Source organism: Magnolia sinica, chromosome 9, assembly GCF_029962835.1.
Source record: "Magnolia sinica isolate HGM2019 chromosome 9, MsV1, whole genome shotgun sequence".
NCBI classification, from domain to species: domain Eukaryota; kingdom Viridiplantae; phylum Streptophyta; class Magnoliopsida; order Magnoliales; family Magnoliaceae; genus Magnolia; species Magnolia sinica.
Genome location: NC_080581.1, coordinates 91,055,824 through 91,077,360, shown reverse-complemented (window position 1 = coordinate 91,077,360; position 21,537 = coordinate 91,055,824). Strand labels below are relative to the sequence as shown.

The 21,537-nt window shown below is 45.8% G+C and overlaps 1 protein-coding gene across 1 annotated transcript; it reads left to right on the top strand.

Moving 5' to 3' along the window:
• Positions 1–8,292: 8,292 nt before the first annotated feature.
• On the top strand, positions 8,293–10,347 carry LOC131255372 (uncharacterized). The gene is made up of 2 exons (XM_058256064.1): positions 8,293–9,283; positions 9,353–10,347. Exons 1-2 carry the CDS (start codon positions 8,293–8,295, stop codon positions 10,345–10,347), a joined length of 1,986 nt encoding a protein of 661 aa, XP_058112047.1.
• The last annotated feature ends 11,190 nt before the right edge of the window (positions 10,348–21,537 follow it).

Sequence of the window (21,537 nt, the reverse complement as noted above, 5' to 3'; positions counted from 1 at the left end):
GATAGCGAAAACGCTATCAATTTGGTGAAGAATTCGGTTTACCATTTTAGAACTAAATATATTGATGCTTGTCATCATTTTTATCCAACAAGTGCTCGAGGAAAGCGGTGTTACTATCAAGAAGATCCACATGAGCGTAGAATCTGATGGATATGCTTACAAAGGTGATTCCCACAGAGAAGTTCTGATTTTGTCTTACTTTATGTTTTGATGAAGACAAAGTATGTGCGAAAAGTGATGACGATGGTGAAGCTATGATATATGTGATTAGAGATGGAGTTTGAAGATGATTGAAAATGAGAGCTTAAGATGTCCTAGAGAGGGAGAGTGAATAAGATAATTCCAAATAATTCGTAGGATAACCTTCTCCTAAAGTTTTAGGCAGGATAACCTTATTTCACGAATTTCTTTAAAATAAAAACCTCAAACTTTTAAGAGTAAATTAAAATATTACAACATACACCACTCAATCTAAAATTAAATACAATCATTCACCACAAAAAAAATAGAGACATTCACCACATAACACAAAAGATTATAGTAGTTCAGTACTTTAAAAACAGCCACACCTACTCCACTCGCAAAATTACTTCCGTCGTAATTTTATCTTTCACTATGAAAAGGTTTCCCATGTTCACCTTAATAACTTATACAATTCTTTTGATTTTCACGGGCTATCACAATCAAACCCACACTGAGATTTTTAAGTTATCTCAAACAAAACTTAAACTGAGATTTTAACAGGTTATCTTAGAAAAACCTAAAAGAGTTTACAAGGTATACTTATTTTCACCGTAGTAGATGTATCAGAAGCTTGTACCAGTAGAACCTCTTTCTTGAATATAGATTGTTCCTTGTTCAGTCAGGTAGAAAGGATCTAGGATTCTATTGATTTTAATTAAATTAAACTCAATAAGCTACTTAAATCAATTCTCTTAAATCTCAAAAGAAGAGTATAGTTTACTTTCTTTAGAATCAAACTTGAAAGTCCTGAAATTAAGAGAATCGAAAAAAGCTATATAAATTAAATTATAAATACCGTTTAATAGCTTACTAATAACTTGGGCTTCTCTCTCTCTTGCAGAAAGATTTTGATAATTTACTTGAGTAATTCGGAATGAGAGAGAAACTCAATTTATAGGTAAAGGAGTCGAATCTTCGGCCAGCCTGAGCAGATCGAATTCAATTCAATGGACTTCGGATTGCATGGGATAAGATTTATCCAAAATTCGGCTAGCCCGAGGTCAACTTCAGTTAGCCAAACACCCTCGTTCGGCTGACCAAATTCGTCCAAATTCCAAAATGAGATGTTGCTAAAATTTGACCCGAACTTTCTCGGGCTAGCCGAACCAAAACTCAGGTTCACCGAACCAAAACTCGAGCTAGCCAAATTTGCAACAAAAATCAATTGTTGCTTCGAGCTTGAACTTGAGCTTGCCGAGAAAGCTTGAGCTAATTGAACCAAAAGTTGGGCTGGCCAAATTCAAAGCAAAATAAGCATAAAAACCCAAAATAACATATTTTTGAAAGTACCTAGTCTTAAGGTCTTTTTAGGGTTTTATATCACCTGAGATATCAAATATTTGATCTTCTTTGACTTGAACTAAGTCTTGGACTTCATCTTGACTTTGAACTTGATCTTTTCTTGAACATTAGTCGATCTTGAGCTTAATCTTCTTTTGATCTTCAGCTTGAGCTTCTCTTGATCATGGGTCAGTCTTGAAGATCTATTGTCAAGTTGTTTTGGCTTTACAAAATTTAACAACTAAAGTGTGCTTATCATTTTAGCATGTACAATGATTAAAGTTATGGTGGAGATTGTTGTCAAATGTCTTCAATCTGTACGTTAAACTAGAGTTCGATCGATCGACCACCATAGTTGATCAATTGAATGAGTCATGAATTATACAGATTGACATCTGGACAATTTTGAACAATTTCAATCAATTGATCTATCTAATTGATTGATCAATATTATTTGAAAAATACTTGTAAACTGTCTAGGCAATTTAAGCCATGTTCAATTGATTGAACATGAGAGCTCGATCGATCGAGGACTGCTCAAGTCATATTAATCAATTGATGCTTAGATCAACGACGCGCACAAATTTGCATAATTACATTATCTGTTTTCGATCGACCATCATGGTTGATCAATTGAATGTGTAACATCCTGTCCAATCGGTACAGTGTCCTGAGGTGTCCACGTAGGATTTTTCCGCAGGACCGAACATTTGGAACATTCGTGGCAGGGAGGCCATGAGTTAATTAGTTTAGGATTAGCCCATTTGCCTATACCGGGCAGGCCATGTTAGGACTAAGTGCGGGCCGCCAAGCCGAATGACTATTTACACTGAGCTACAGTCCGTCCGGGCTGTACCGCGACGCCGGAAGGTCAGAAAAATCTAGAAATTCAGGGGATTATAGAAATCACTGGGCTTGTAGACCACCGCGGACCGCAGGCCCAGTAGACACTCGGAAGTGGGATCTGGCACTAACTTAATGCACCCCACCTGTGCCAGGACCAAATCTGGCGTATGCAAATGGAACCGAGATTCCTGGTTATCCGACCATCGGATCTCTTCCATATTTATGGGGGAGGTCAAATGGATTTTTCTACACCCGTCCACCAACTCTGGGACCCGATCGTGGATCGGTGACCGTCGATCACAAATCGGACCCGTGCGACCAAACCCCTGGTCCGATCATCCCAAAATTTTGCGTGACCCTTCATCGGGCCGTGAATCACCCATCCTAGAAATTTCATATCTGGAGGACCACCAGAAGTACTCAAATCACTAGAATGGACCCCACAGGGCCGTTTAAAGATCAGGACCTTTGACTCAAACCCCACTTTCGTTCGTCCATTTATTCCCAAATTGTACACGGGCCCTAATCGGTCCATAGGGCACCTACCCACCAAAATTTGGTGACCAAGGGAGCATTAGGGCCACACCAACTCCAAAGTTGCCCCTAGGAGGCTAATTTGGGAAATTGAGGGAACTTAAGGCCAAGAGGGCCAAGTCTAGGGAATAAACCCTATCCCTCATAAACTCCTCTCTCATTTGCTACAACTACCAAGAGAGAAGGAGAGTAAAGGGGAGAAAGAGGGAAGGAAGAGATTTGTAGGACCCTAGATCAAGGTGGGGCCCCAAGAAAAGCCAACCCTTCCATCTCGTTGCCACTCTTGCAAAGAGAAACCCCTCTCCTTAGCTTCAACAATGGTCCGCGGGTTGCCTAGGTAAGGTTTTCACCCCTCATTCTCAAGATCCATGTAGCAAGGTGGGTTTGGCTTGAAATTCTAACATGCAATAACTTGGCTTAGGGATTTCGTCCGGTCTACCCGAAAGCCCTCTTTCCTAGGGCGTTTCCGATTCTCCAACGAACCATAGGTGCAGACTATTACTCCTAGGTGGTCTTACACCAATTTCAATATGAGATTAATGATTTTGATTGCTTGGTGGTGTGTTTAAAGAATATAGAGAAAAACTTAGGACTTCATGCTTATCGGATTGCTATGGAATTATATGTTTTAAATTGATTTCCTCACATGATGTTTGTACTTGCTTCTTACATGATTTGGTGTAAATTTGTTGATTACTTGTTGATGTTTTGTTGCATTACACTTATGATGTTGCCCTATAGCATGCATGTCTTAATTGTTTTTCCGATGCAAATATGTTTTCCATGAGTGGTGGGAAGTGAGTAACTTCCTCACTAACACACACACTACACATGCACCATTACTCATAAATCATGATGTTCAGCTTAGTAAATGAATTTGAATTGTATATAGACGTATGAGATTGTGATGATGAATTTTTCCAGTTGATAACCTTATCCGTTGACTTGTTGTGAACCACCATCCAAACCCTAGGGATTGGTCAAGAAAGCATGAAGAGTCGAGGTGGTCCCATTGGTAGGACCGCCTTAAGGTTAAACCCGCGGATTTGGGCGAGTGCGGGAGGGCGACAGTAGTTGGACTACATGGGTTGCTTGCACCCGATGTCGCATCGCCACGTATTCGCCTGGACTCGTGCGGTTTAACCTATCGTTGACCAACCATGATTGTTAACCCTGTTTGCTCACCTCTGTATGGAACCTGTGACACCCTACAACCGGTGTAGCCCCTCAATAATCCACCTAGAAATGGTTCACAGCCTCGTGAGCCGGGCATGGTGAAATGGGACACTGTGTTCGAGCTGTCGGCCTACGCTGGGGTGACGCGCCTCCCCGTAGTGACCGCGAGCGATCCCAGGTTCAGCACCCCCATGTGCTTGAAGTCGGGGATAGGGGAAACCCGACGGGGTCAAGGACCGCGGGGTCTCGGCCTCACGCATTGGGGGGCCTTGGCCTTGCAACTAGTTCAGGGCATATGAAATGTGAGGTGTGACGGATTCTCAAACCTGCTAGATGAATTTACTTAACTAAAAACTCGGCTAACACGATCGCATCGCATCGCACTAGGTAGGATAGCGACTCGGCAGTCGAGGTCGCACTGAGGGAGTGTTGGCATTGGCGATCGTTAGACGTTGTCGCATGAGGGAGCATTGTTGTGAGGGCATGCATCATATCATACTGCATACATGCGCATTAATAAGACTATTTAGATGTTGGTGATTATATGCTTTTCATTAAGACCGTATTAAAATTGTTGCATATGATAACTTGAGATTAATAGCACCCACTGAGTTGATCACTCACTCCCACTCTGGGACGGTGTTTTAAAACACCAACCAGACTCTTGTATAGATGCAGGTGACCCGGCACTGGAGGAGCCTGGCGAGGCAAGCCCGGACGAGGAGGACGAGCTATCGTACTTCCAGCTGATGGAGGGTTCTCCGCCGGTTTAATTGGCGGGATTGGGATGGCCGGGTGTTAGGCTTGGCCTCATTCTTTTGGACCTTAGTATTTTTGTAGGTGGCTTGGGCAACGCCTTGTGCGACCCATTTTATTTTGTTTGAACTTGTGTATGTAGATATATATATATATATATATATATATATATATATATATATATATATATATGACAGCCCTCTTTCATTTCAGCTGCTATGCGTGTTCATGCTTCATGTTCAGGGAGCCTTCTGGCTGCGCTACTCTGATAGACATAATGCGCATTAATGGAAATCTGACAATAGTGACTCCCGGGAACTCGGGAGTTGAGCGGTTGCGCGACCCTCGATTTTCAGGGCGTTACAAGTTGGTATCAGAGCGTGGCTTGGAATTTATTGGGCCATGGAATATGAACCCGTTAAAGTGTTCACTGACTTGAAAGGCGGTGTAGTAGGAACTACGAACCCTTAGGAACCCCCACTTCCGGAAGAGGAACAGGGAACTAGCCTGGCGAGCCCAAATTAGTGCGATGAAGTGCCACTAGTCAAGTAGGAGGGATAAAGACAAACCGTGGGCTGAACGATTTGCGAGGTATAAGCCCTCGTTCAGGTCCGGAGGGATAACATTGGGCCCAACGTGCTAATTCTGGCTCACCCGGGGGAAATTAGGATCGGGCGAACGTGAGACTACCGGAACGGGAGAGGAGGTAGAGAAACTAGATCTTTGGATCCAAACCGGCAAGAATCTTGCGGCGCCACTGAGCCCACTCCATAGATCGGCGTCTCCTACCCCAATTTCATATATGGCACGCCAAATAACTCACCGCGGTTTGGGAGATACGGCCGTCGCAAGGCGTGGCTCAGAGCTCCGGCGCCGCCACAGCGCCCGATGTCCAGAAGCTCAGCGCCGCAGTGCCCGTCTGGCGCCGTCACAGCGCCCATTGTCCAGAGGTCCGGCGCCCGTGATCCAGCAGCCCGGCACCGCAGCGCCCGCCCGGCGCCGCCGGCGCCAGAGTTTGGGGTTGGGTTTTCCCTCCCCTCCACCATGCACACACGTGTGGGACCCACTTGGCTGACCATTTGGGGTGTTTTAAACCCCATTCCCTCTATTTTCCTTTACTTCTCACCTCATTTCTTTCCTCCCTCACTCTCCCATCCGAAATTTCTTTCTTCCACCCATCCTTCCCTTCTTCACAACTCCCTTCACCCATCTACAAGACCCATATTCAAAAAAAAAAAGAAAGGAAGGGGAAAACCCATCACCTTCTTCAAGAAACCCCTTCCCTCAGGGCCCATTTGGAACCCATCTCACCCCATTTCCCCCTAAACCCTCCTTCTCAAATTTCTTTCCTCATCTCCATTAAAACCCAACATTCAACATCTTCTCAAGGCCCACCCTTCTACATCCACCCCCACTCATTTTTTCCAAACCCCATTCCTTTTCTATCCATCTTCCTCTCCCTCATCTCAAAACCCTTCCTAGACCCATCCCAAAGGTTTCCCTAGGCCTCCTTCAACCATCCACTTATTTGGATAAACCTACATTCCTTAGCCAAGGAATGACCTTTCTCGCAACCATTGTCTCCTTCTTCACCATTCCGGTGGTCCTTTTACTCATGGGGAAGAAAAGACCGGCAATCGCCGAGCCGGGGCCAAGCCGAGAAAGGCGGAGTAAGCAGAAGGCTGATCCAAAGGGGAAGGCAATTGCGGAAATCCGATCCAAGCGCAAAGATGACCCTCGGAGGGCTCCCGCGAATCGAGCGACCCTACCGCCCGTGGAGGATGTAGGAAATTTCCGTGCACGCAATGTCGCCTTTGAGGTCTCCGTGGAAGAACACCTGTTCGACGAGTTCGCCATACTCGGCCGACTGATGGAGAAGGATTGGAGCCCAATGTTCTATGGGAATCATCAAGCGAATGTAAGGCAAGCGAGGGCTCTCTATGTGCGGATTAGAAACCCTCGATTTAAGCCCCTAGGATTCGACCTGATAGTGGGAAACGAGAGAATTCCGATCGGGGTGGCAGATATCGCTGATGTGCTAGGAGTGTCTCAGGGTGAGCTACAGATTGATGAGGGAAGCTTAGATACGAGCCAAGCCCGCGATGTGCGGACTCGTTTTCTATGCGGCCAAGTGGCCCAGTGGAAGCGGGGAGAGCGAGGGCAAGGTCTGAGCGCGGCCAACTTGACCCCAGAGTATCGGGTACTCCATCGCATCTGCACCTACAACGTGTACCCGAGACTGATCAACCGCACCGAGTGTTCCCGCTACATGGTGGAATTCTTATATCAGGTGGGACGTGGGGCAGATGTATGCCTTCCTAGTGTGGTGCTTTATCAGATTGTGCGGGCCGCCCGAGCAACGAGGAAGAGTGCATGCCTTCCGTTTGGCCGCCTGGTCTGTCGGCTGGCCGAGGAATACGGGATACGCGAGTCCGACGGAAACCCGGTGCCAACGCAACTACTGGGAGACGAGATGCTAAATAGCCTGAGGGCAGGCCCCAAGCAGCGACAGGCCCACGTCGACTGATATGGAGACCCGGTCGAAGACGAAGCCAATAGTGATGGGGATGAAGAGGAAGGAAGTGAGGGCGAGGAGGAGGCAGAGGATGAGGATGAAACCGAAGCACCCGAAGGGCCTGAGGGGGCTGAGGTGGCGCAAGAGGCTGAGGAGATTGAAGGAATTGGAAGGGAGCCACCTATTGCCCCAGATATGTTAGGTCGTTTGGACTCTCTCGATGCTAGGATGGCTAGGATCGAGGAGAACCAAGCGAGGATTGAGGCAAACCAAGTAAGGCAGGAGAAGTGGAATAAGAAGATGTATCGGGCCATAAAGGCCCTGATCTGCTGCAGCAAGGGGGAAAAAGCGTCCCCGCTATCACCCGATTCAGACGAGTAGCTCTGCAGCCGAACTGATATCTAGTAGTTGTGTTAAGCTTATTAGGTCAGATTTCATGTACTAGGAGTTAGTTGGTACCCTAGTTTGACTTAGTTGTATTTCTTTTCGTTGTCATGATAGTGATGCTTGAAATCCGTACTGCGACATGTAATTGGCCATATCAATGGCATTTTTGAAATCAATGTGAAGTATGGGTTATCTTGGAAATTCTTCTTGTTGCTATGGAAATGTTTGTAAGAATTTACCTTTATGCACAAATGGATCATGTATGGACCTTGCATTTGTACGCATAATCAGGATTGAGAAATCTTTCAGCCCCTAATCGGTCTAAGGATGTTTTACAGGAAATGCCTCCTCGACCGGAGGGTCGATACGTCCGTCTTCCTCACGGAGGGTTGATCGAAAGGGATCTCCTCCCTGATGATCCGCAAGGCCCCCAAGGCGAGAACGGATCTCAGAACAAGGGTAGTACTACCTAAGAGGCGGCCCCTAGTGCTCCGCCACCGCAGGCCGCGGCATCTGTACCACCTCCCCCACCGGTCATAGATCGGGTAGATCAGATGTTGCTTCTCATGCAACAGCAGCAACAGATGATGGTTGCAAATATGCAACAACAGCAGCAGATGATGGCCACTATGATGGGGGCCATGGCCCAGAGCATGGGAGTGCCGCAACCGGCGCAACCCGGTCCAAACGCATCTGCAAGCAACGTGAGCAGCCTGTTTGAGCGGTTCCAGTGGTATAGACCGCCTACATTCGCAGGCTCCCACCGCCCTGAGGAGGCAGAATATTGGCTCAACCGAGTCGCTAAGTTACTACGGCCTCTCCATTGTTCTGAGGCAGAAAATGTGGAGCTTGTCTCGTATCTTTTTGAGAAAGAGGCGGATTTGTGGTGGGAGAGCGTCTTCCGATCCATTCCCGAGGACCATGTATGGACATGGGAAGCATTTGAAGCCCGCTTCAAGGAGAAGTATATTCCTCAATCGTACCAGCACGAGAGAGAGAACGAATTTCTCCGTCTCCAACAAGGGGGGATGAGCGTGGCCCAATATGAGAACCGCTTTACCGAACTCTCCCGTTACGCTTCCGAGATGATTGCCAATGAAGCGGTAAAGATGAGACGATTCACGGCTGGGCTGCGAAGCGGCATTCGCTCCAAGATATGCTGCGTCAACATCAGGACATACGCCGAGCTCGTCGAGATGTCCATCAGGGCGGAGCAGGATGAGGAGCGGGTCGCCCGGAACCGATCACAGTTAGGGCTTCGAAACAGGGTGGAGGGACCGTCCTCCTCTTTTACAGGAAAAAGGGCGCGCCCCAACTCACCACCCCGACTAGCCGCCACACCGGCCCCTTCTACGCGACAGGCCCAGGTTTGCACCTATTGCAGGAGAGCGGGACACTCTGAGCCCTATTGTTTTACGAGGATGAGGGACCTCGGATTCACCCCACCTCAGCGCAATATTAGGCCCCCGCAGCCGGCATTGCAGATTCCGCCCCTACGGGCAATGGGGCCTAACCAGCAGTTTCGACGCCCACCACCACCTCAGGGTAGGCCGCCTCAACGGCCCATGTAAAGGCCAAATTTTTCACAACAGGCTCGAGTGCATGCCCTAGCAGTCGAGGGTCAGGATGCGGCCATCCCCACTCCTACGGCCTTCGAGGTGACGGCTCACATACAAGGTACCCCTATTTTCCTTTTGGTGGACACCGGATCTACTGCTTCTCTCATATCTCATGCCGCCGTCAAGCATTTGGGGCTACGCCCCAGGCCTTTCGTGGGGGTAAAGATCATCGCTGCCGCTGGCACATTTTCAGAAGCGACTAAGATATGTTATGATTGTCCCATCGACCTGGGATGCAAGGTGGCAAACGTGGATTTGATAGTAACCAAAATATTCCATTACGACGTCATCTTGGGCATGGACTGGTTGACGGTAGTGAGGGCAGAGATTGATTGTGATGCAAAGACAGTGAAGATACATGAAGACGATGGCACTTCCCTCACATTCCCAGTCCAGGTCAGCTTCGAACGAAGGATCTCGTGTTATGCATCATTGGAAGACGGATATTCTGGACCCTCGATAACGGACACACCTGTGGTCAAAGACTTTTGGGACGTATTCAAAAACATACCGGGACTACCGCCTCGACGTGAGATAGACTTCACGATTGATCTGGTTCCTGGAGCCAAGCCCATTTCTCTGCCTACTTACCGCATGTCCCCATGTGAAATGGAGGAATTACGGACTCAAATCGATGATTTGCTAGAGTCAGGTTTCATCCGGCCCAACGTGTCGCCATGGGGAGCCCCAGTGCTATTCGTAAGGAAGAAGGACGGCTCTTTACGACTATGTGTGGATTACCGAAGGCTGAACCAAATGACGGTTCGGAACAAATACCCGTTGCCCAGGATCGACGATTTATTCGACCAGTTGAGGGTTGCCCAATACTTCTCAAAGATAGATCTAAAATCGGGGTACCATCAGCTGCGGGTTAGAGATGAAGATATTCAGAAAACGGCCTTTAGGACCTATTTTGGCCATTACGAGTTTCTGGTTATGCCGTTCGGGCTCACCAATGCCCCCGCGGTCTTCATGGACCTAATGAACTAAATCCTTAGGCCGTTCTTATACCGATTCGTCATCATGTTTATCGACGACATATTGATTTATTCAAAGAGCCACGAAGAGCATGGGAAACACTTAAGAGCCGTCTTTGAAACTCTGGAAAAGAATCGATTATTTGTGCAATTTAGGAAATGCGCCTTTTAGAAGAAGGAGGTCAAATTTCTAGGTCACGTTGTGTCCAAGGAAGGGATATCTGTGGATCTCGCCAAGGTGGCGGCGGTACAAGGTTGGAAGCAACCGAAATCAGTTACAGAAGTACGAAGCTTCCTTGGTCTGGCAGGCTATTACCGCAGATTCATTAGGGACTTCTCTAAGATAGCCCGGCCGCTTTCACAGCTAACTCGGAAGGACCTCAAATTCGCCTGGAATGAAAAGGCGGAGGCGGCTTTCCAAGAGTTGAAGGACAAGCTGACGTCGGCGCTTGTGTTTGTGCTACCCGAGCAGGGGGTCAAGTACACCGTCTATACTGACGCCTCTCTAGTAGGATTGGGTTGTGTACTCATGCAGAAGGACAGGGCAATTGCATATGCGTCTCGACAGTTAAGAAAGCACGAGGAGAACTACCCCACGCATGACCTCGAACTTGCGGCGGTGGTTTTCGCTTTGAAGATATAGAGGCACTATCTCTATGGTGAGGAGTTTGAACTCTTTACTGACCACAAGAGCCTCAAATACATCTTCACCCAAAAAGGACCTGAATATGAGACAGCGTCGCTGGATGGAGACGTTGAAAGACTTCAAGTTTGATGTCTCGTATCGTCCTGGAAAGGCCAACCTAGTGGTAGATGCCTTGAGTCGCAAGAAGACAATTGAATTTGCGGCCCCGCTAATGGTGAGAGAGTGAGACATGGTGGAGTTCGTTCGGGACTTTGACATGAAGCTAACGGTGGAGGAACCATATGAGTTCTTAGCCCACGTTCAAGCCCAGCCAATGATTGACAGTAAAATCATTGAAGTCCAAGAGAGCGATGAGCTATTGAGGAAGATGAGGGAAGGGGCAAGGAATGACGAGAAGTCCGAATGGAGAGTCGGCACCGACGGGGGATTGTGGTACCGAGGCCGCCTTTGTGTCCCAAACATCCAAGGACTACGAGAAGAAGTTCTAAACGCCGCCCATAATTCCAAGTTGGCAATGCATCTTGGTAGTACAAAGATGTACCGGGACCTAAGGCGAACGTATTGGTGGGACAACATGAAAAAGGAAATAGCGGAATATGTATCCCGGTGCCTCACCTGTCAACAAGTTAAGGCCGAACACCGCCGACCACCGGGCCTGTTGCAACCCATGCCTATAGCGGAATGGAAGTGGGACTTCATATCTATGGATTTCATTGCTGGGTTACCCAAGACAAGGAAGGGGCACGACTCGATATGGGTGATTGTGGACAGACTGACCAAATCAGCCCACTTCTTGCCGATTAAGACTTCTACCTCCGCCGACGACTTGGCTAAGCTATATATCAAGGAGATAGTGCGGCTCCATGGCGTCCCATTGGAGATTGTGTCGGACCGGGATGCTCGTTTCACGTCAATCTTTTGGACCCGCATTCAAGAAGCTATGGGAGCGAAACTGAAGTTTAGCACCGCCTTCCACCCGCAAACAGATGGACAAACCGAGCGGGTAAACCAGATTTTGGAAGACATGTTGCGCGCTTGTGTTCTGGACTTCCAGGAGAGTTGGGACGATTGCCTCCCATATGCCGAGTTCGCCTACAACAATAGTTTCCAAGCTAGCATCGGAATGGCACCATACGAGGCCTTGTATGGGCGTCCATGCCGAGCCCCACATTGTTGGGAGGAAATTGGCGAGAAGGGTTTGCTCGGACCGGACCTGGTACGGATCACGACTGAAAAGATTGGAATTATCCGGCGCCGCCTTTTGACGGCTCAAAGCAGGCAGAAAAGCTATGCCGACACCAGGCGAAGGGACTTGGAATTTGAAGCGGGGGACCACGTATTTCTCAAGATTTCCCCAATGAAGGGTGTTTTACGCTTTGGCAAGAAGGGGAAGCTTGCGCCACGATTTATTGGGCCATTCCAGATTTTAGACCGTGTGGGCGCCGTTGCTTATCGCTTGGCCCTACCCACGCCTCTAGCCGGGGTGCATAACGTTTTCCATGTATCCATGTTGAAGAAATACGTCCCAGATCCTTCGCACATCATCAAGTGGGAACATGTGGAACTTAAGGAAAATGCCACATACATTCTTCGACCCACTCGTATACTTGATAGGAAGGAGCAAGTCCTACGCAACAAGGTCATCCCGTTGGTCAAGGTACTATGGACCCATCACGATGAAGAAGAGGCCACTTGGGAGACGGAAGCAGAAATCCGCAAGCATTACCCATCCCTGCTTCAACAATATGATCAGGTACAAATTTCGAGGACGAAATTTAATTGTAAGGGGGGTAGATTGTAACATCCCGTCCAATCGGTACAGTGTCCTGAGGTGTCCACGTAGGATTTTTTCGCAGGACCGAACATTTGGAACATTCGTGGCAGGGAGGCCATGAGTTAATTAGTTTAGGATTAGCCCATTTGCCTATACCGGGCAGGCCATGTTAGGACCAAGTGCGGGCCGCCAAGCCGAATGACTATTTACACTGAGCTACAGTCCGTTCGGGCTGTACCGCGACGCCGGAAGGTCAGAAAAATCTAAAAATTCAGGGGATTATAGAAATCACTGGGCTTGTAGACCATCGCGGACCGCGGGCCCAGTAGACACTCGGAAGTGGGATCTGGCACTGACTTAATGCACCCCACCTGTGCCAGGACCAAATCTGGCGCGTGCAAATGGAACCGAGATTCCTGGTTATCTGACCATCGGATCTCTTCCATATTTATGGGGGAAGTCAAATGGATTTTTCTACACCCGTCCACCAACTCTGGGACCCGATCGTGGATCGGTGACCGTCGATCACAAATCGGACCCGTGCGACCAAACCCCTGGTCCGATCATCCCAAAATTTTACATGACCCTTCATCGGGCTGTGAATCACCCATCCTAGAAATTTCATAGCTAGAGGACCACCAGAAGTACTCAAATCACTAGAATGGACCCCACAGGGTCGTTTAAAGATCAGGACCTTTGACTCAAACCCCACTTTCGTTCGTCCATTTATTCCCAAATTGTACACGGGCCCTAATTGGTCCATAGGGCACCTACCCACCAAAATTTGGTGACCAAGGGAGCATTAGGGCCACACCAACCCCAAAGTTGCCCCTAGGAGGCTAATTTGGGAAATTGAGGGAACTTAAGGCCAAGAGGGCCAAGTCTAGGGAATAAACCCTATCCCTCATAAACCCCTCTCCCATTTGCTACAACTACCAAGAGAGAAGGAGAGTAAAGGGGAGAAAGAGGGAAGGAAGAGATTTGTGGGACCCTAGATCAAGGTGGGGCCCCAAGAAAAGCCAACCCTTCCATCTCGTTGCCACTCTTGCAAGGAGAAACCCCTCTCCTTAGCTTTAACAACAGTCCGCGGGTTGCCTAGGTAAGGTTTTCACCCCTCATTCTCAAGATCCATGTAGCAAGGTGGGTTTGGCTTGAAATTCTAACATGCAATAACTTGGCTTAGGAATTTCGTCCAATCTACCCGAAAGCTCTCTTTCCTAGGGCGTTTCCGATTCTCCAACGAACCATAGGTGCGGACTATTACTCCTAGGTGGTCTTGCACCAATTTCAATATGAGATTAATGATTTTGATTGCTTGGTGGTGTGTTTAGAGAATATAGAGAAAAACTTAGGACTTCATGCTTATCGGATTGCTATGGAATTATATGTTTTAAATTGATTTCCTCACATGATGTTTGTACTTGCTTCTTACATGATTTGGTGTAAATTTGTTGATTACTTGTTGATGTTTTGTTGCATTACACTTATGATGTTGCCCTATAGCATGCATGCCTTAATTGTTTTTCCGATGCAAATATGTTTTCCATGAGTGGTGGGAAGTGAGCAACTTCCTCACAAACACACACACTACACATGCACCATTACTCATAAATCATGATGTTCAGCTTAGTAAATGAATTTGAATTGTATATGGACGTATGAGATTGTGATGATGAATTTTGCCAGTTGATAACCTTATCCGTTGACTTGTTGTGAACCACCATCCAAACCCTAGGGATTGGTCAAGAAAGCACGGAGAGTCGAGGTGGTCCCGTTGGTAGGACTGCCTTGAGGTTAAACCCGCGGATTTGGGCGAGTGCGGGAGGGCGACAGTAGTTGGACTACATGAGTTGCTTGCACCCGATGTCGCACCGCCACGTATTCGCCTGGACTCGTACGGTTTAACCTACCGTTGACCAACCATGATTGTTAACCCTGTTTGCTCACCTCTGTATGGAACCTGTGACACCCTACAACCGGTGTAGCCCATCAATAATCCACCTAGAAATGGTCCACAGCCTCGTGAGCCGGGCATGGTGGAATGGGACACTGTGTTCGAGCTGTCGGCCTACGCTGGGGTGACGCGCCTCCCCGTAGTGACCGCGAGCGACCCCAGGTTCAGCACCCCCATGTGCTTGAAGTTGGGGATGGGGGAAACCCGACGTGGTCAAGGACCGCGGGGTCTCGGCCTCACGCATTGGGGGGCCTTGGCCTCGCAACTAGTTCAGGGCATATGAAATGTGAGGTGTGACGGATTCTCAAACCTGCTGGATGAATTTACTTAACTAAAAACTCGGCTAACACGATCGCATCGCATCGCACTAGGTAGGATAGCGACTCGGCAGTCGAGGTCGCACTGAGGGAGTGTTGGCATTGGCGATCGTTAGACGTTGTCGTATGAGGGAGCGTTGTTGTGAGGACATGCATCATATCATACTGCATACATGCGCATTAATAAGACTATTTAGATGTTGGTGATTATATGCTTTTCATTAAGACCGTATTAAAATTGTTGCATATGATAACTTGAGATTAATAGCACCCACTGAGTTGATCACTCACTCCCACTCTGGGACGATGTTTTAAAACACCAACCAGACTCTTGTATAGATGCAGGTGACCAGCACTGGAGGAGCCTGGCGAGGCGAGCCCGGATGAGGAGGACGAGCTATCGTACTTCCAGTTGATGGAAGGTTCTCCGCCGGCTTAATTGGCGGGATTGGGATGGCCGGGCGTTGGGCTTGGCCTCATTCTTTTGGACCTTAGTATTTTTGTAGGTGGCTTGGGCAACGCCTTGTGCGACCCATTTTATTTTGTTTGAACTTGTGTATGTAGATATATATATATATATATATATATATATATATATATATATATATATCTATATATATATATATATATATATATATATATATATATATGACCCTATGTTGATTTCAGCTGCTATGCGTGTTCATGCTTCATGTTCAGGGAGCCTTCCGGCTGCGCTACTCTAACAGACATAATGCGCATTAATGGAAATCTGACAGTAGTGACTCCCGGGAACTCGGGAGTTAAGCGGTTGCGCGACCCCCGATTTTCAGGGTGTTAAAGAATGAGTCATGAATTATATAGATTGACATCTGGACAATTTTGAACAGTTTCAATCGATCGATCTGTCTGATCGATTGATCAATAATATTTGAAAAATACTTGTAAACTGTCTAGACAATTTAGGCCATGTTTGATTGATTGAACATGAGAGCTTGATTGATCGAGGATTCCTCAAGTCATATCAATCAACTGATGCTTAGATCGATACGCGTGTAAATTTGCATAATTGCATGATTTGTTTTCTATTCTGAGTGTTATGCTATATACATGGGTATCATTATGAGATTAGATTATTCTAATCGAAGCTAAAACATTTTTAGAATTTAGAGATGAGAAAATGAGAGTTTTCTGAATTGCAAGTGCATCAATTTCTCATACTTTTTTGCTTTCATAGTAATCGTCGTCACTTGCACCATAGTTTTTTTTCCATAAAAGTATATCCACGTAAAAATCGTGTGTGCTTGTGCACATTTTGTTTGTGTTTGCTTATTTTCGTATGATTTAAATTTGAGATTTGCTTCTGCAATCCCCTAACATCTTTTGGATCCCAGGTTGAGTTAGGCTATCTATCTCCAACTTGGGTTCAGGTAAGTAAGGCTTGACGAAGGTATTTTGTAAAGGTAATAGTGACCATAGCGGCAACTACCATTATCTTTACAATATGGGTTGTAGCGACCATTATCTAGCCTGAATTTGGGTCATGTTATGTAAGGTTTCGACCAAGGTATTTTATAAAAGGTAATGCTGGCCATAACGGCAACTACCGTTATCCTTATGATACAGACAGTCTCAGTTGTTACGATTCTCATAATGGTTATCATAGTCTCTTTTTATTAAAAAAAAATAGTAGTATGAAAACCTATATCAGCTTAATAATGATCTATTATGGGACCATTGTAGCATTTATGAGGGGTATAATGGGCTGTTATGGGTTATATTTTTAGTAACTTATAACAATTGCTACTGCTATCTTTATGTAATGGCCTTTATGGCCCCATGACAGCTATCACGACACACCACGAGTTCGACTCTAGCCTAACATATAGCTCGTTTAGGCCAGCCAAATGTAGGTTAGACCTGACATTGCCCCCTTCTAATTGGGAAGGCCTGAACCCAATACCCATTTGCTGGTTCACTACATTTCTACCATTAAAACATAAGTAATGTGAGGGCTAGGGGCAGCCATGGGTTGGGTTAACTTGCAGGTAAATTGACCTGACCCACTTTCAAGGTGGGTTATGCCCAAGCTAAAATAGGAAGCGAGTCTAGCTCGGGCTAGAAATGTGGCTCATTTAAGTTAATACTTTGGGCCTCATAAAACCCTACCTGACCTAGCCTGCCCATACAGTTTATTAGTGGATTGAGCTAGATGAATCAACCGGAAAGCACTTCAAAATAAAGATTAAAAGTATATATAGGTGGGTTAGGTAGTGATAGCCTTAGCCTCACATTCCATTATTAAACTTGAGTTTGGGTACGATCTGGATCGGGTTAGTCGAGCCCAACCCAATTTCGATCAGAGGGTAATGGGTCATGAGTTGGGTTTGAGCCAGCATTCTTTGCTTGTTTGGTAAATGGGTCGAGCTTGGGCTGACTCGACCCACTCAAAACCAACCCATTGTTACAGTTAATCACAGCAAGTCAGCTTCAGTCAACATAAACCCAACCCAACCCATTTGGTTGAATGAGCTATATTTTTGGACCTGAGCCAATAAACTCAACATGAGCCTACCCTTGAAACGGTGTCTGCATGTGGGTCAACTCAAACCCAAATGTGACCCTCCTCTCCCTCCAAAGCCTTATAATTTTTCCCCTGACTAGACCCAACAAGGCCTAGCTCACTTAAAGGCGTATGTGTAGTGCTCATTGGTACACATCAAACAAAACCACCTCAGACGCACCAATTCGGAACACATGCGAGATTGGTTAGCTACACATGTAGGGTCCAGATTCAATGTCGGTAGCATAAATGGGCCAAGGATGACCTGTCATGTTCAGCCTTTATGCAATTTGGTGGGGCTCACATGATAATTGGTATAAATCATATGATTGGATTACTTTGATGAGCTACCGATGGCCTGGCTCAATTTGTTCTGGGCTCATGAAACTCATGTTTTAGGTACGAGATGGACCCAGGTCATGGATCAAGCAATATTTGTGTTCTCCGTTTATGCATGTTTGCTTAACATTTGTTAGTACGCACCCCATTGTTGGTCACACCCTACTTGGGAATTGATACCAAGACCCCAGTGTTGTAATTATGTTATCTTCACTTATGGCCTGTTTAGTAGCGCTGAAAATTTTAACTTAATGCATAATTGGAAAGCAATCTGCATTTAGTTTTGTTTGTTAACACGGAAGGTGGAAAACACTCCGTGTATTTTGGCTGAAATTTTTCAACAATGAAGGTCTAGTTTAATGGTGAATGGAGAATGTGCTCCGTATAAATTTTTATTTATTTATTTTTATATTCCAAAATTACCATGCATTTTGTCCTTTGCGTAAAACATAACCCAGCTTTTAACGTGTGGCACTTATTTAGGCTCACTATGATTTATGTGTTAGATCCACACTGCCCATCAACTTTTCTACATCATCCTAGATCATGATCACAAAAGTTGAGGCACATCCAAACCTCATGTCGACGACACCATAGAAAGTAGTGGGAATGGAATGACTACCGTTAAAACCTTCTCAGGGTCCATTGTGAAGTTTATTTGCCATCTAACCTCTTCATAAGGTCAATCAGTTTGATCAGAGGCTTATGTGGCCCCAAGAAATTTTTTATGGTAGGCAACCAACTCCCACTGTTTCTTGTAGTGTGGCCCACTTAAGCCTTAGATCTGGTTTTTGTCATTTTTCCTAAAATGATACGTAAAAATGAATGGACAGTGTAGATAAAATATATACATCACAGTATGCTCCATAGAGCCATTTGACAGCCCGTCCATCTATAGCTATACCGTTTGCCGAGTTGGGGTAGTACCCAATCCCACCCGAAATTGGGGGAGCGGATAAGGTCAGTAGCGTCACTCGAGACTGAAGTGACGTCACCAAGTTTTGTGGGCCCACCATGATATGTGTTGTATCTACACCATCCATCCATTTGGAGAGCATTTTATGGTATTATACAAAGAATGAGGCGGATCCAAAGCTTGAGTGGACCCCACCATAGAAAATAGTGGGGAGAGTGACGCCCACCGTTGAAACCTTCCTAAGGTCCACCATGATATTTATTTGAGATCCAATCTGTTCATGTGTTAACGCAAACATGAAAGGAGGGAAAAAATATCAGCTTGATCAAAAACTTTTATGGCCCTTAAAAGTTTTTAATGGTGGCGTCACTCTCCCCATTGTTTTCTATGGTAGGGTCCACTTAAGGTTTGGATCCGACTCATTCTTTGGATCATGCCCTAATATGATTTCTCCAAATAGATGAACGGTGTGGATACAACACATATATCATGATGGGACCCACAAAACTTGGTGACGTTAGCAAGTCTCGCTCCTCAACCTGACAACAACTAATTTGCGTCTGATTATGGGGTTTAGCAGATTGTGTGGTGTATAGAGGTGGGCATCGAGTCGAGTCAAACCGGATTGGGTCCAACTCAACTCGATTCGATTTTTCCAAGAACTCGACCCAAACTCGATTCGATCTAGGATCGAGTCCAACATGGCTAACTCAATCCTTATTGAATCCTTGCTAGCCTGACCCGAACCGAGTCCGACTCGGTCAAGGAAACCGAGTTGGATCGAGTTGAGTCTGTCTGGTCGATTCAGACTGGGCTAAGTCAAGCCGAGCCGAAGACCCTTGTGCTAGGAAGGAAATAGGAGGGAAATTGGGAGAGAGAGAGGGAGAGAAATGAGGAAAGAAAGTGATGTAGAGCGGGTCACGAACAGTTTCATGGCCAAGATGGATCAGAAAAGGCCCGGTAGAAGACAGAAGTGATCCGGACCATCGGACCTTAGATCGGGCGTATCTCGCAATCCGGAATGAGTTATCTGACGTAAAATATATGATTTTGGGGTAGAATGAGCTACTTTAGCCAACCAACCCCGCTATGCCAGGTTGCGCAGCCCGAAATTGCGAAAAATCCCTTGATCGACGGTCGTTTCCCTGTTTTAATTTCATTTTTACTCTAAATAGTAAGTTTTAGTTTGATTATAACTCTTCATCTGTCGGGCTTTAGGAGTTGTGCCCAACGTGAAAAGAGCTTAGAATAATTAAGAGAACAGTTTGGTGAAGCCAAATAGGACACTATTTTTTGCCGAAAACCTTGCGCACTAGTAGACATCACGACCGTCTATAAATAGTAAGTTTACTATTTATAGTAAGTTGCGGATTCTAGGTGTTTGAGTTATAGTTTGATTCTGATTTCTTTCCCATTGCTTGGTACCCTTTATTTAAACTCGTTTTTAAGAATTCTTTAATCAATTTCGAATTTATTAGAATTTATTTCTATTTTCTGCTTTCTTTCCTCATGGATTCGAGAAGTCTCTGTGAGGAGTCCAGAGAAGTTCCGTGGATTCGGAATAGTTATCCTCTTGAGGAAGATGGTGTTTGACCTCACGTCCTCCCCTGCGTCAAAAAGAAGGAGATGAGGGAAATCATGAGAGAAAGAAAGACCTCGTGCGGCGCCGCTCGGGTAGGGAGCAGTTAGTGTTCGTCGTTCAAGTAAAAGATGGGTAAAAATAAAAGTTTTAAAAAATATTATTTATACTACTCGATCGGATCGGATCGGATCGGATCAGATTGACTATTGACCCGAACTCGACTCAATGTGCGGTTGAATCTAAGTGGGTCTACTCGATCCAACCCGATCCTGGCTTTCTGTTCAGGTTAGATCCAATCTGACCGGTTCGAACGAGTCGGATCCATCGATTTAGGTCAGATCCTACCCAGCTCTAGTGGTGTGCCACATGCCACCTACCTTGGCCCTAACCATGGGGCTCACCTTGATGTATGTATCCTATATCCACTTTGTTCATCTGCTTTTTCAAATCATTACGGGAGCATTATACAAAAAAATGAAGCAAATCCAATTATCAAGTAGCCATAGAGTAGGAAATAGTGGTGAGTGACCGTTAATGAGCCAAGAAAGTTCTAGGCCACATGAGATTTGGATCATCCTCATTTTTGGGATCAATCCTTAAAATGATTTGGAAAAATATATGGACGACATGGATAAAACACATATATTATGATGGAGGCCACACAATACTATCCAATAGCTATGGGCTATTGACGTTCGTATGCAATATGGATCCATCGAGGTGGGTGGGACCATGATTGTGAGGCCCATGGTGATGTATGTGACTACATTCATGCTATCTATCTATATTGAAAGCACGTTTTTCGGCATGATACAAAAAATGAAGCAGATCCAAATCTCAAATGGGCCATGGTACAAGAAAAAGTGATAAATGACCATTAAATTTATTGCGAGCTGCAAAAGCTTTGGATTAAGATATATTTGTGTGGTCTCTTCATCTGGGTGTTGTTTTTTATCTTATAAACATGTTGGTAAATAAACATTTTGATTGAATTCATGAAGCTTTTAATGGTAGGGATTATTTCATAAGGGCAAATGTGTCAAATTAATACATTCCAAATATTTCAGACGTCAGTTAACAAACAAGGTTATTCTAAATCCAATACTAGGCCATCTTTAACAGCAACTTTGAAT

Bases quoted from the DNA above. Each gene is read 5' to 3' on its own strand.
- LOC131255372 (XM_058256064.1), top strand. From the start codon at position 8,293: ATGTTGCTTCTCATGCAACAGCAGCAACAGATGATGGTTGCAAATATG. The intron at 9,284-9,352 runs GTAGGCCGCCTC...ATGCCCTAGCAG, and splicing joins ACGCCCACCACCACCTCAGG to TCGAGGGTCAGGATGCGGCC.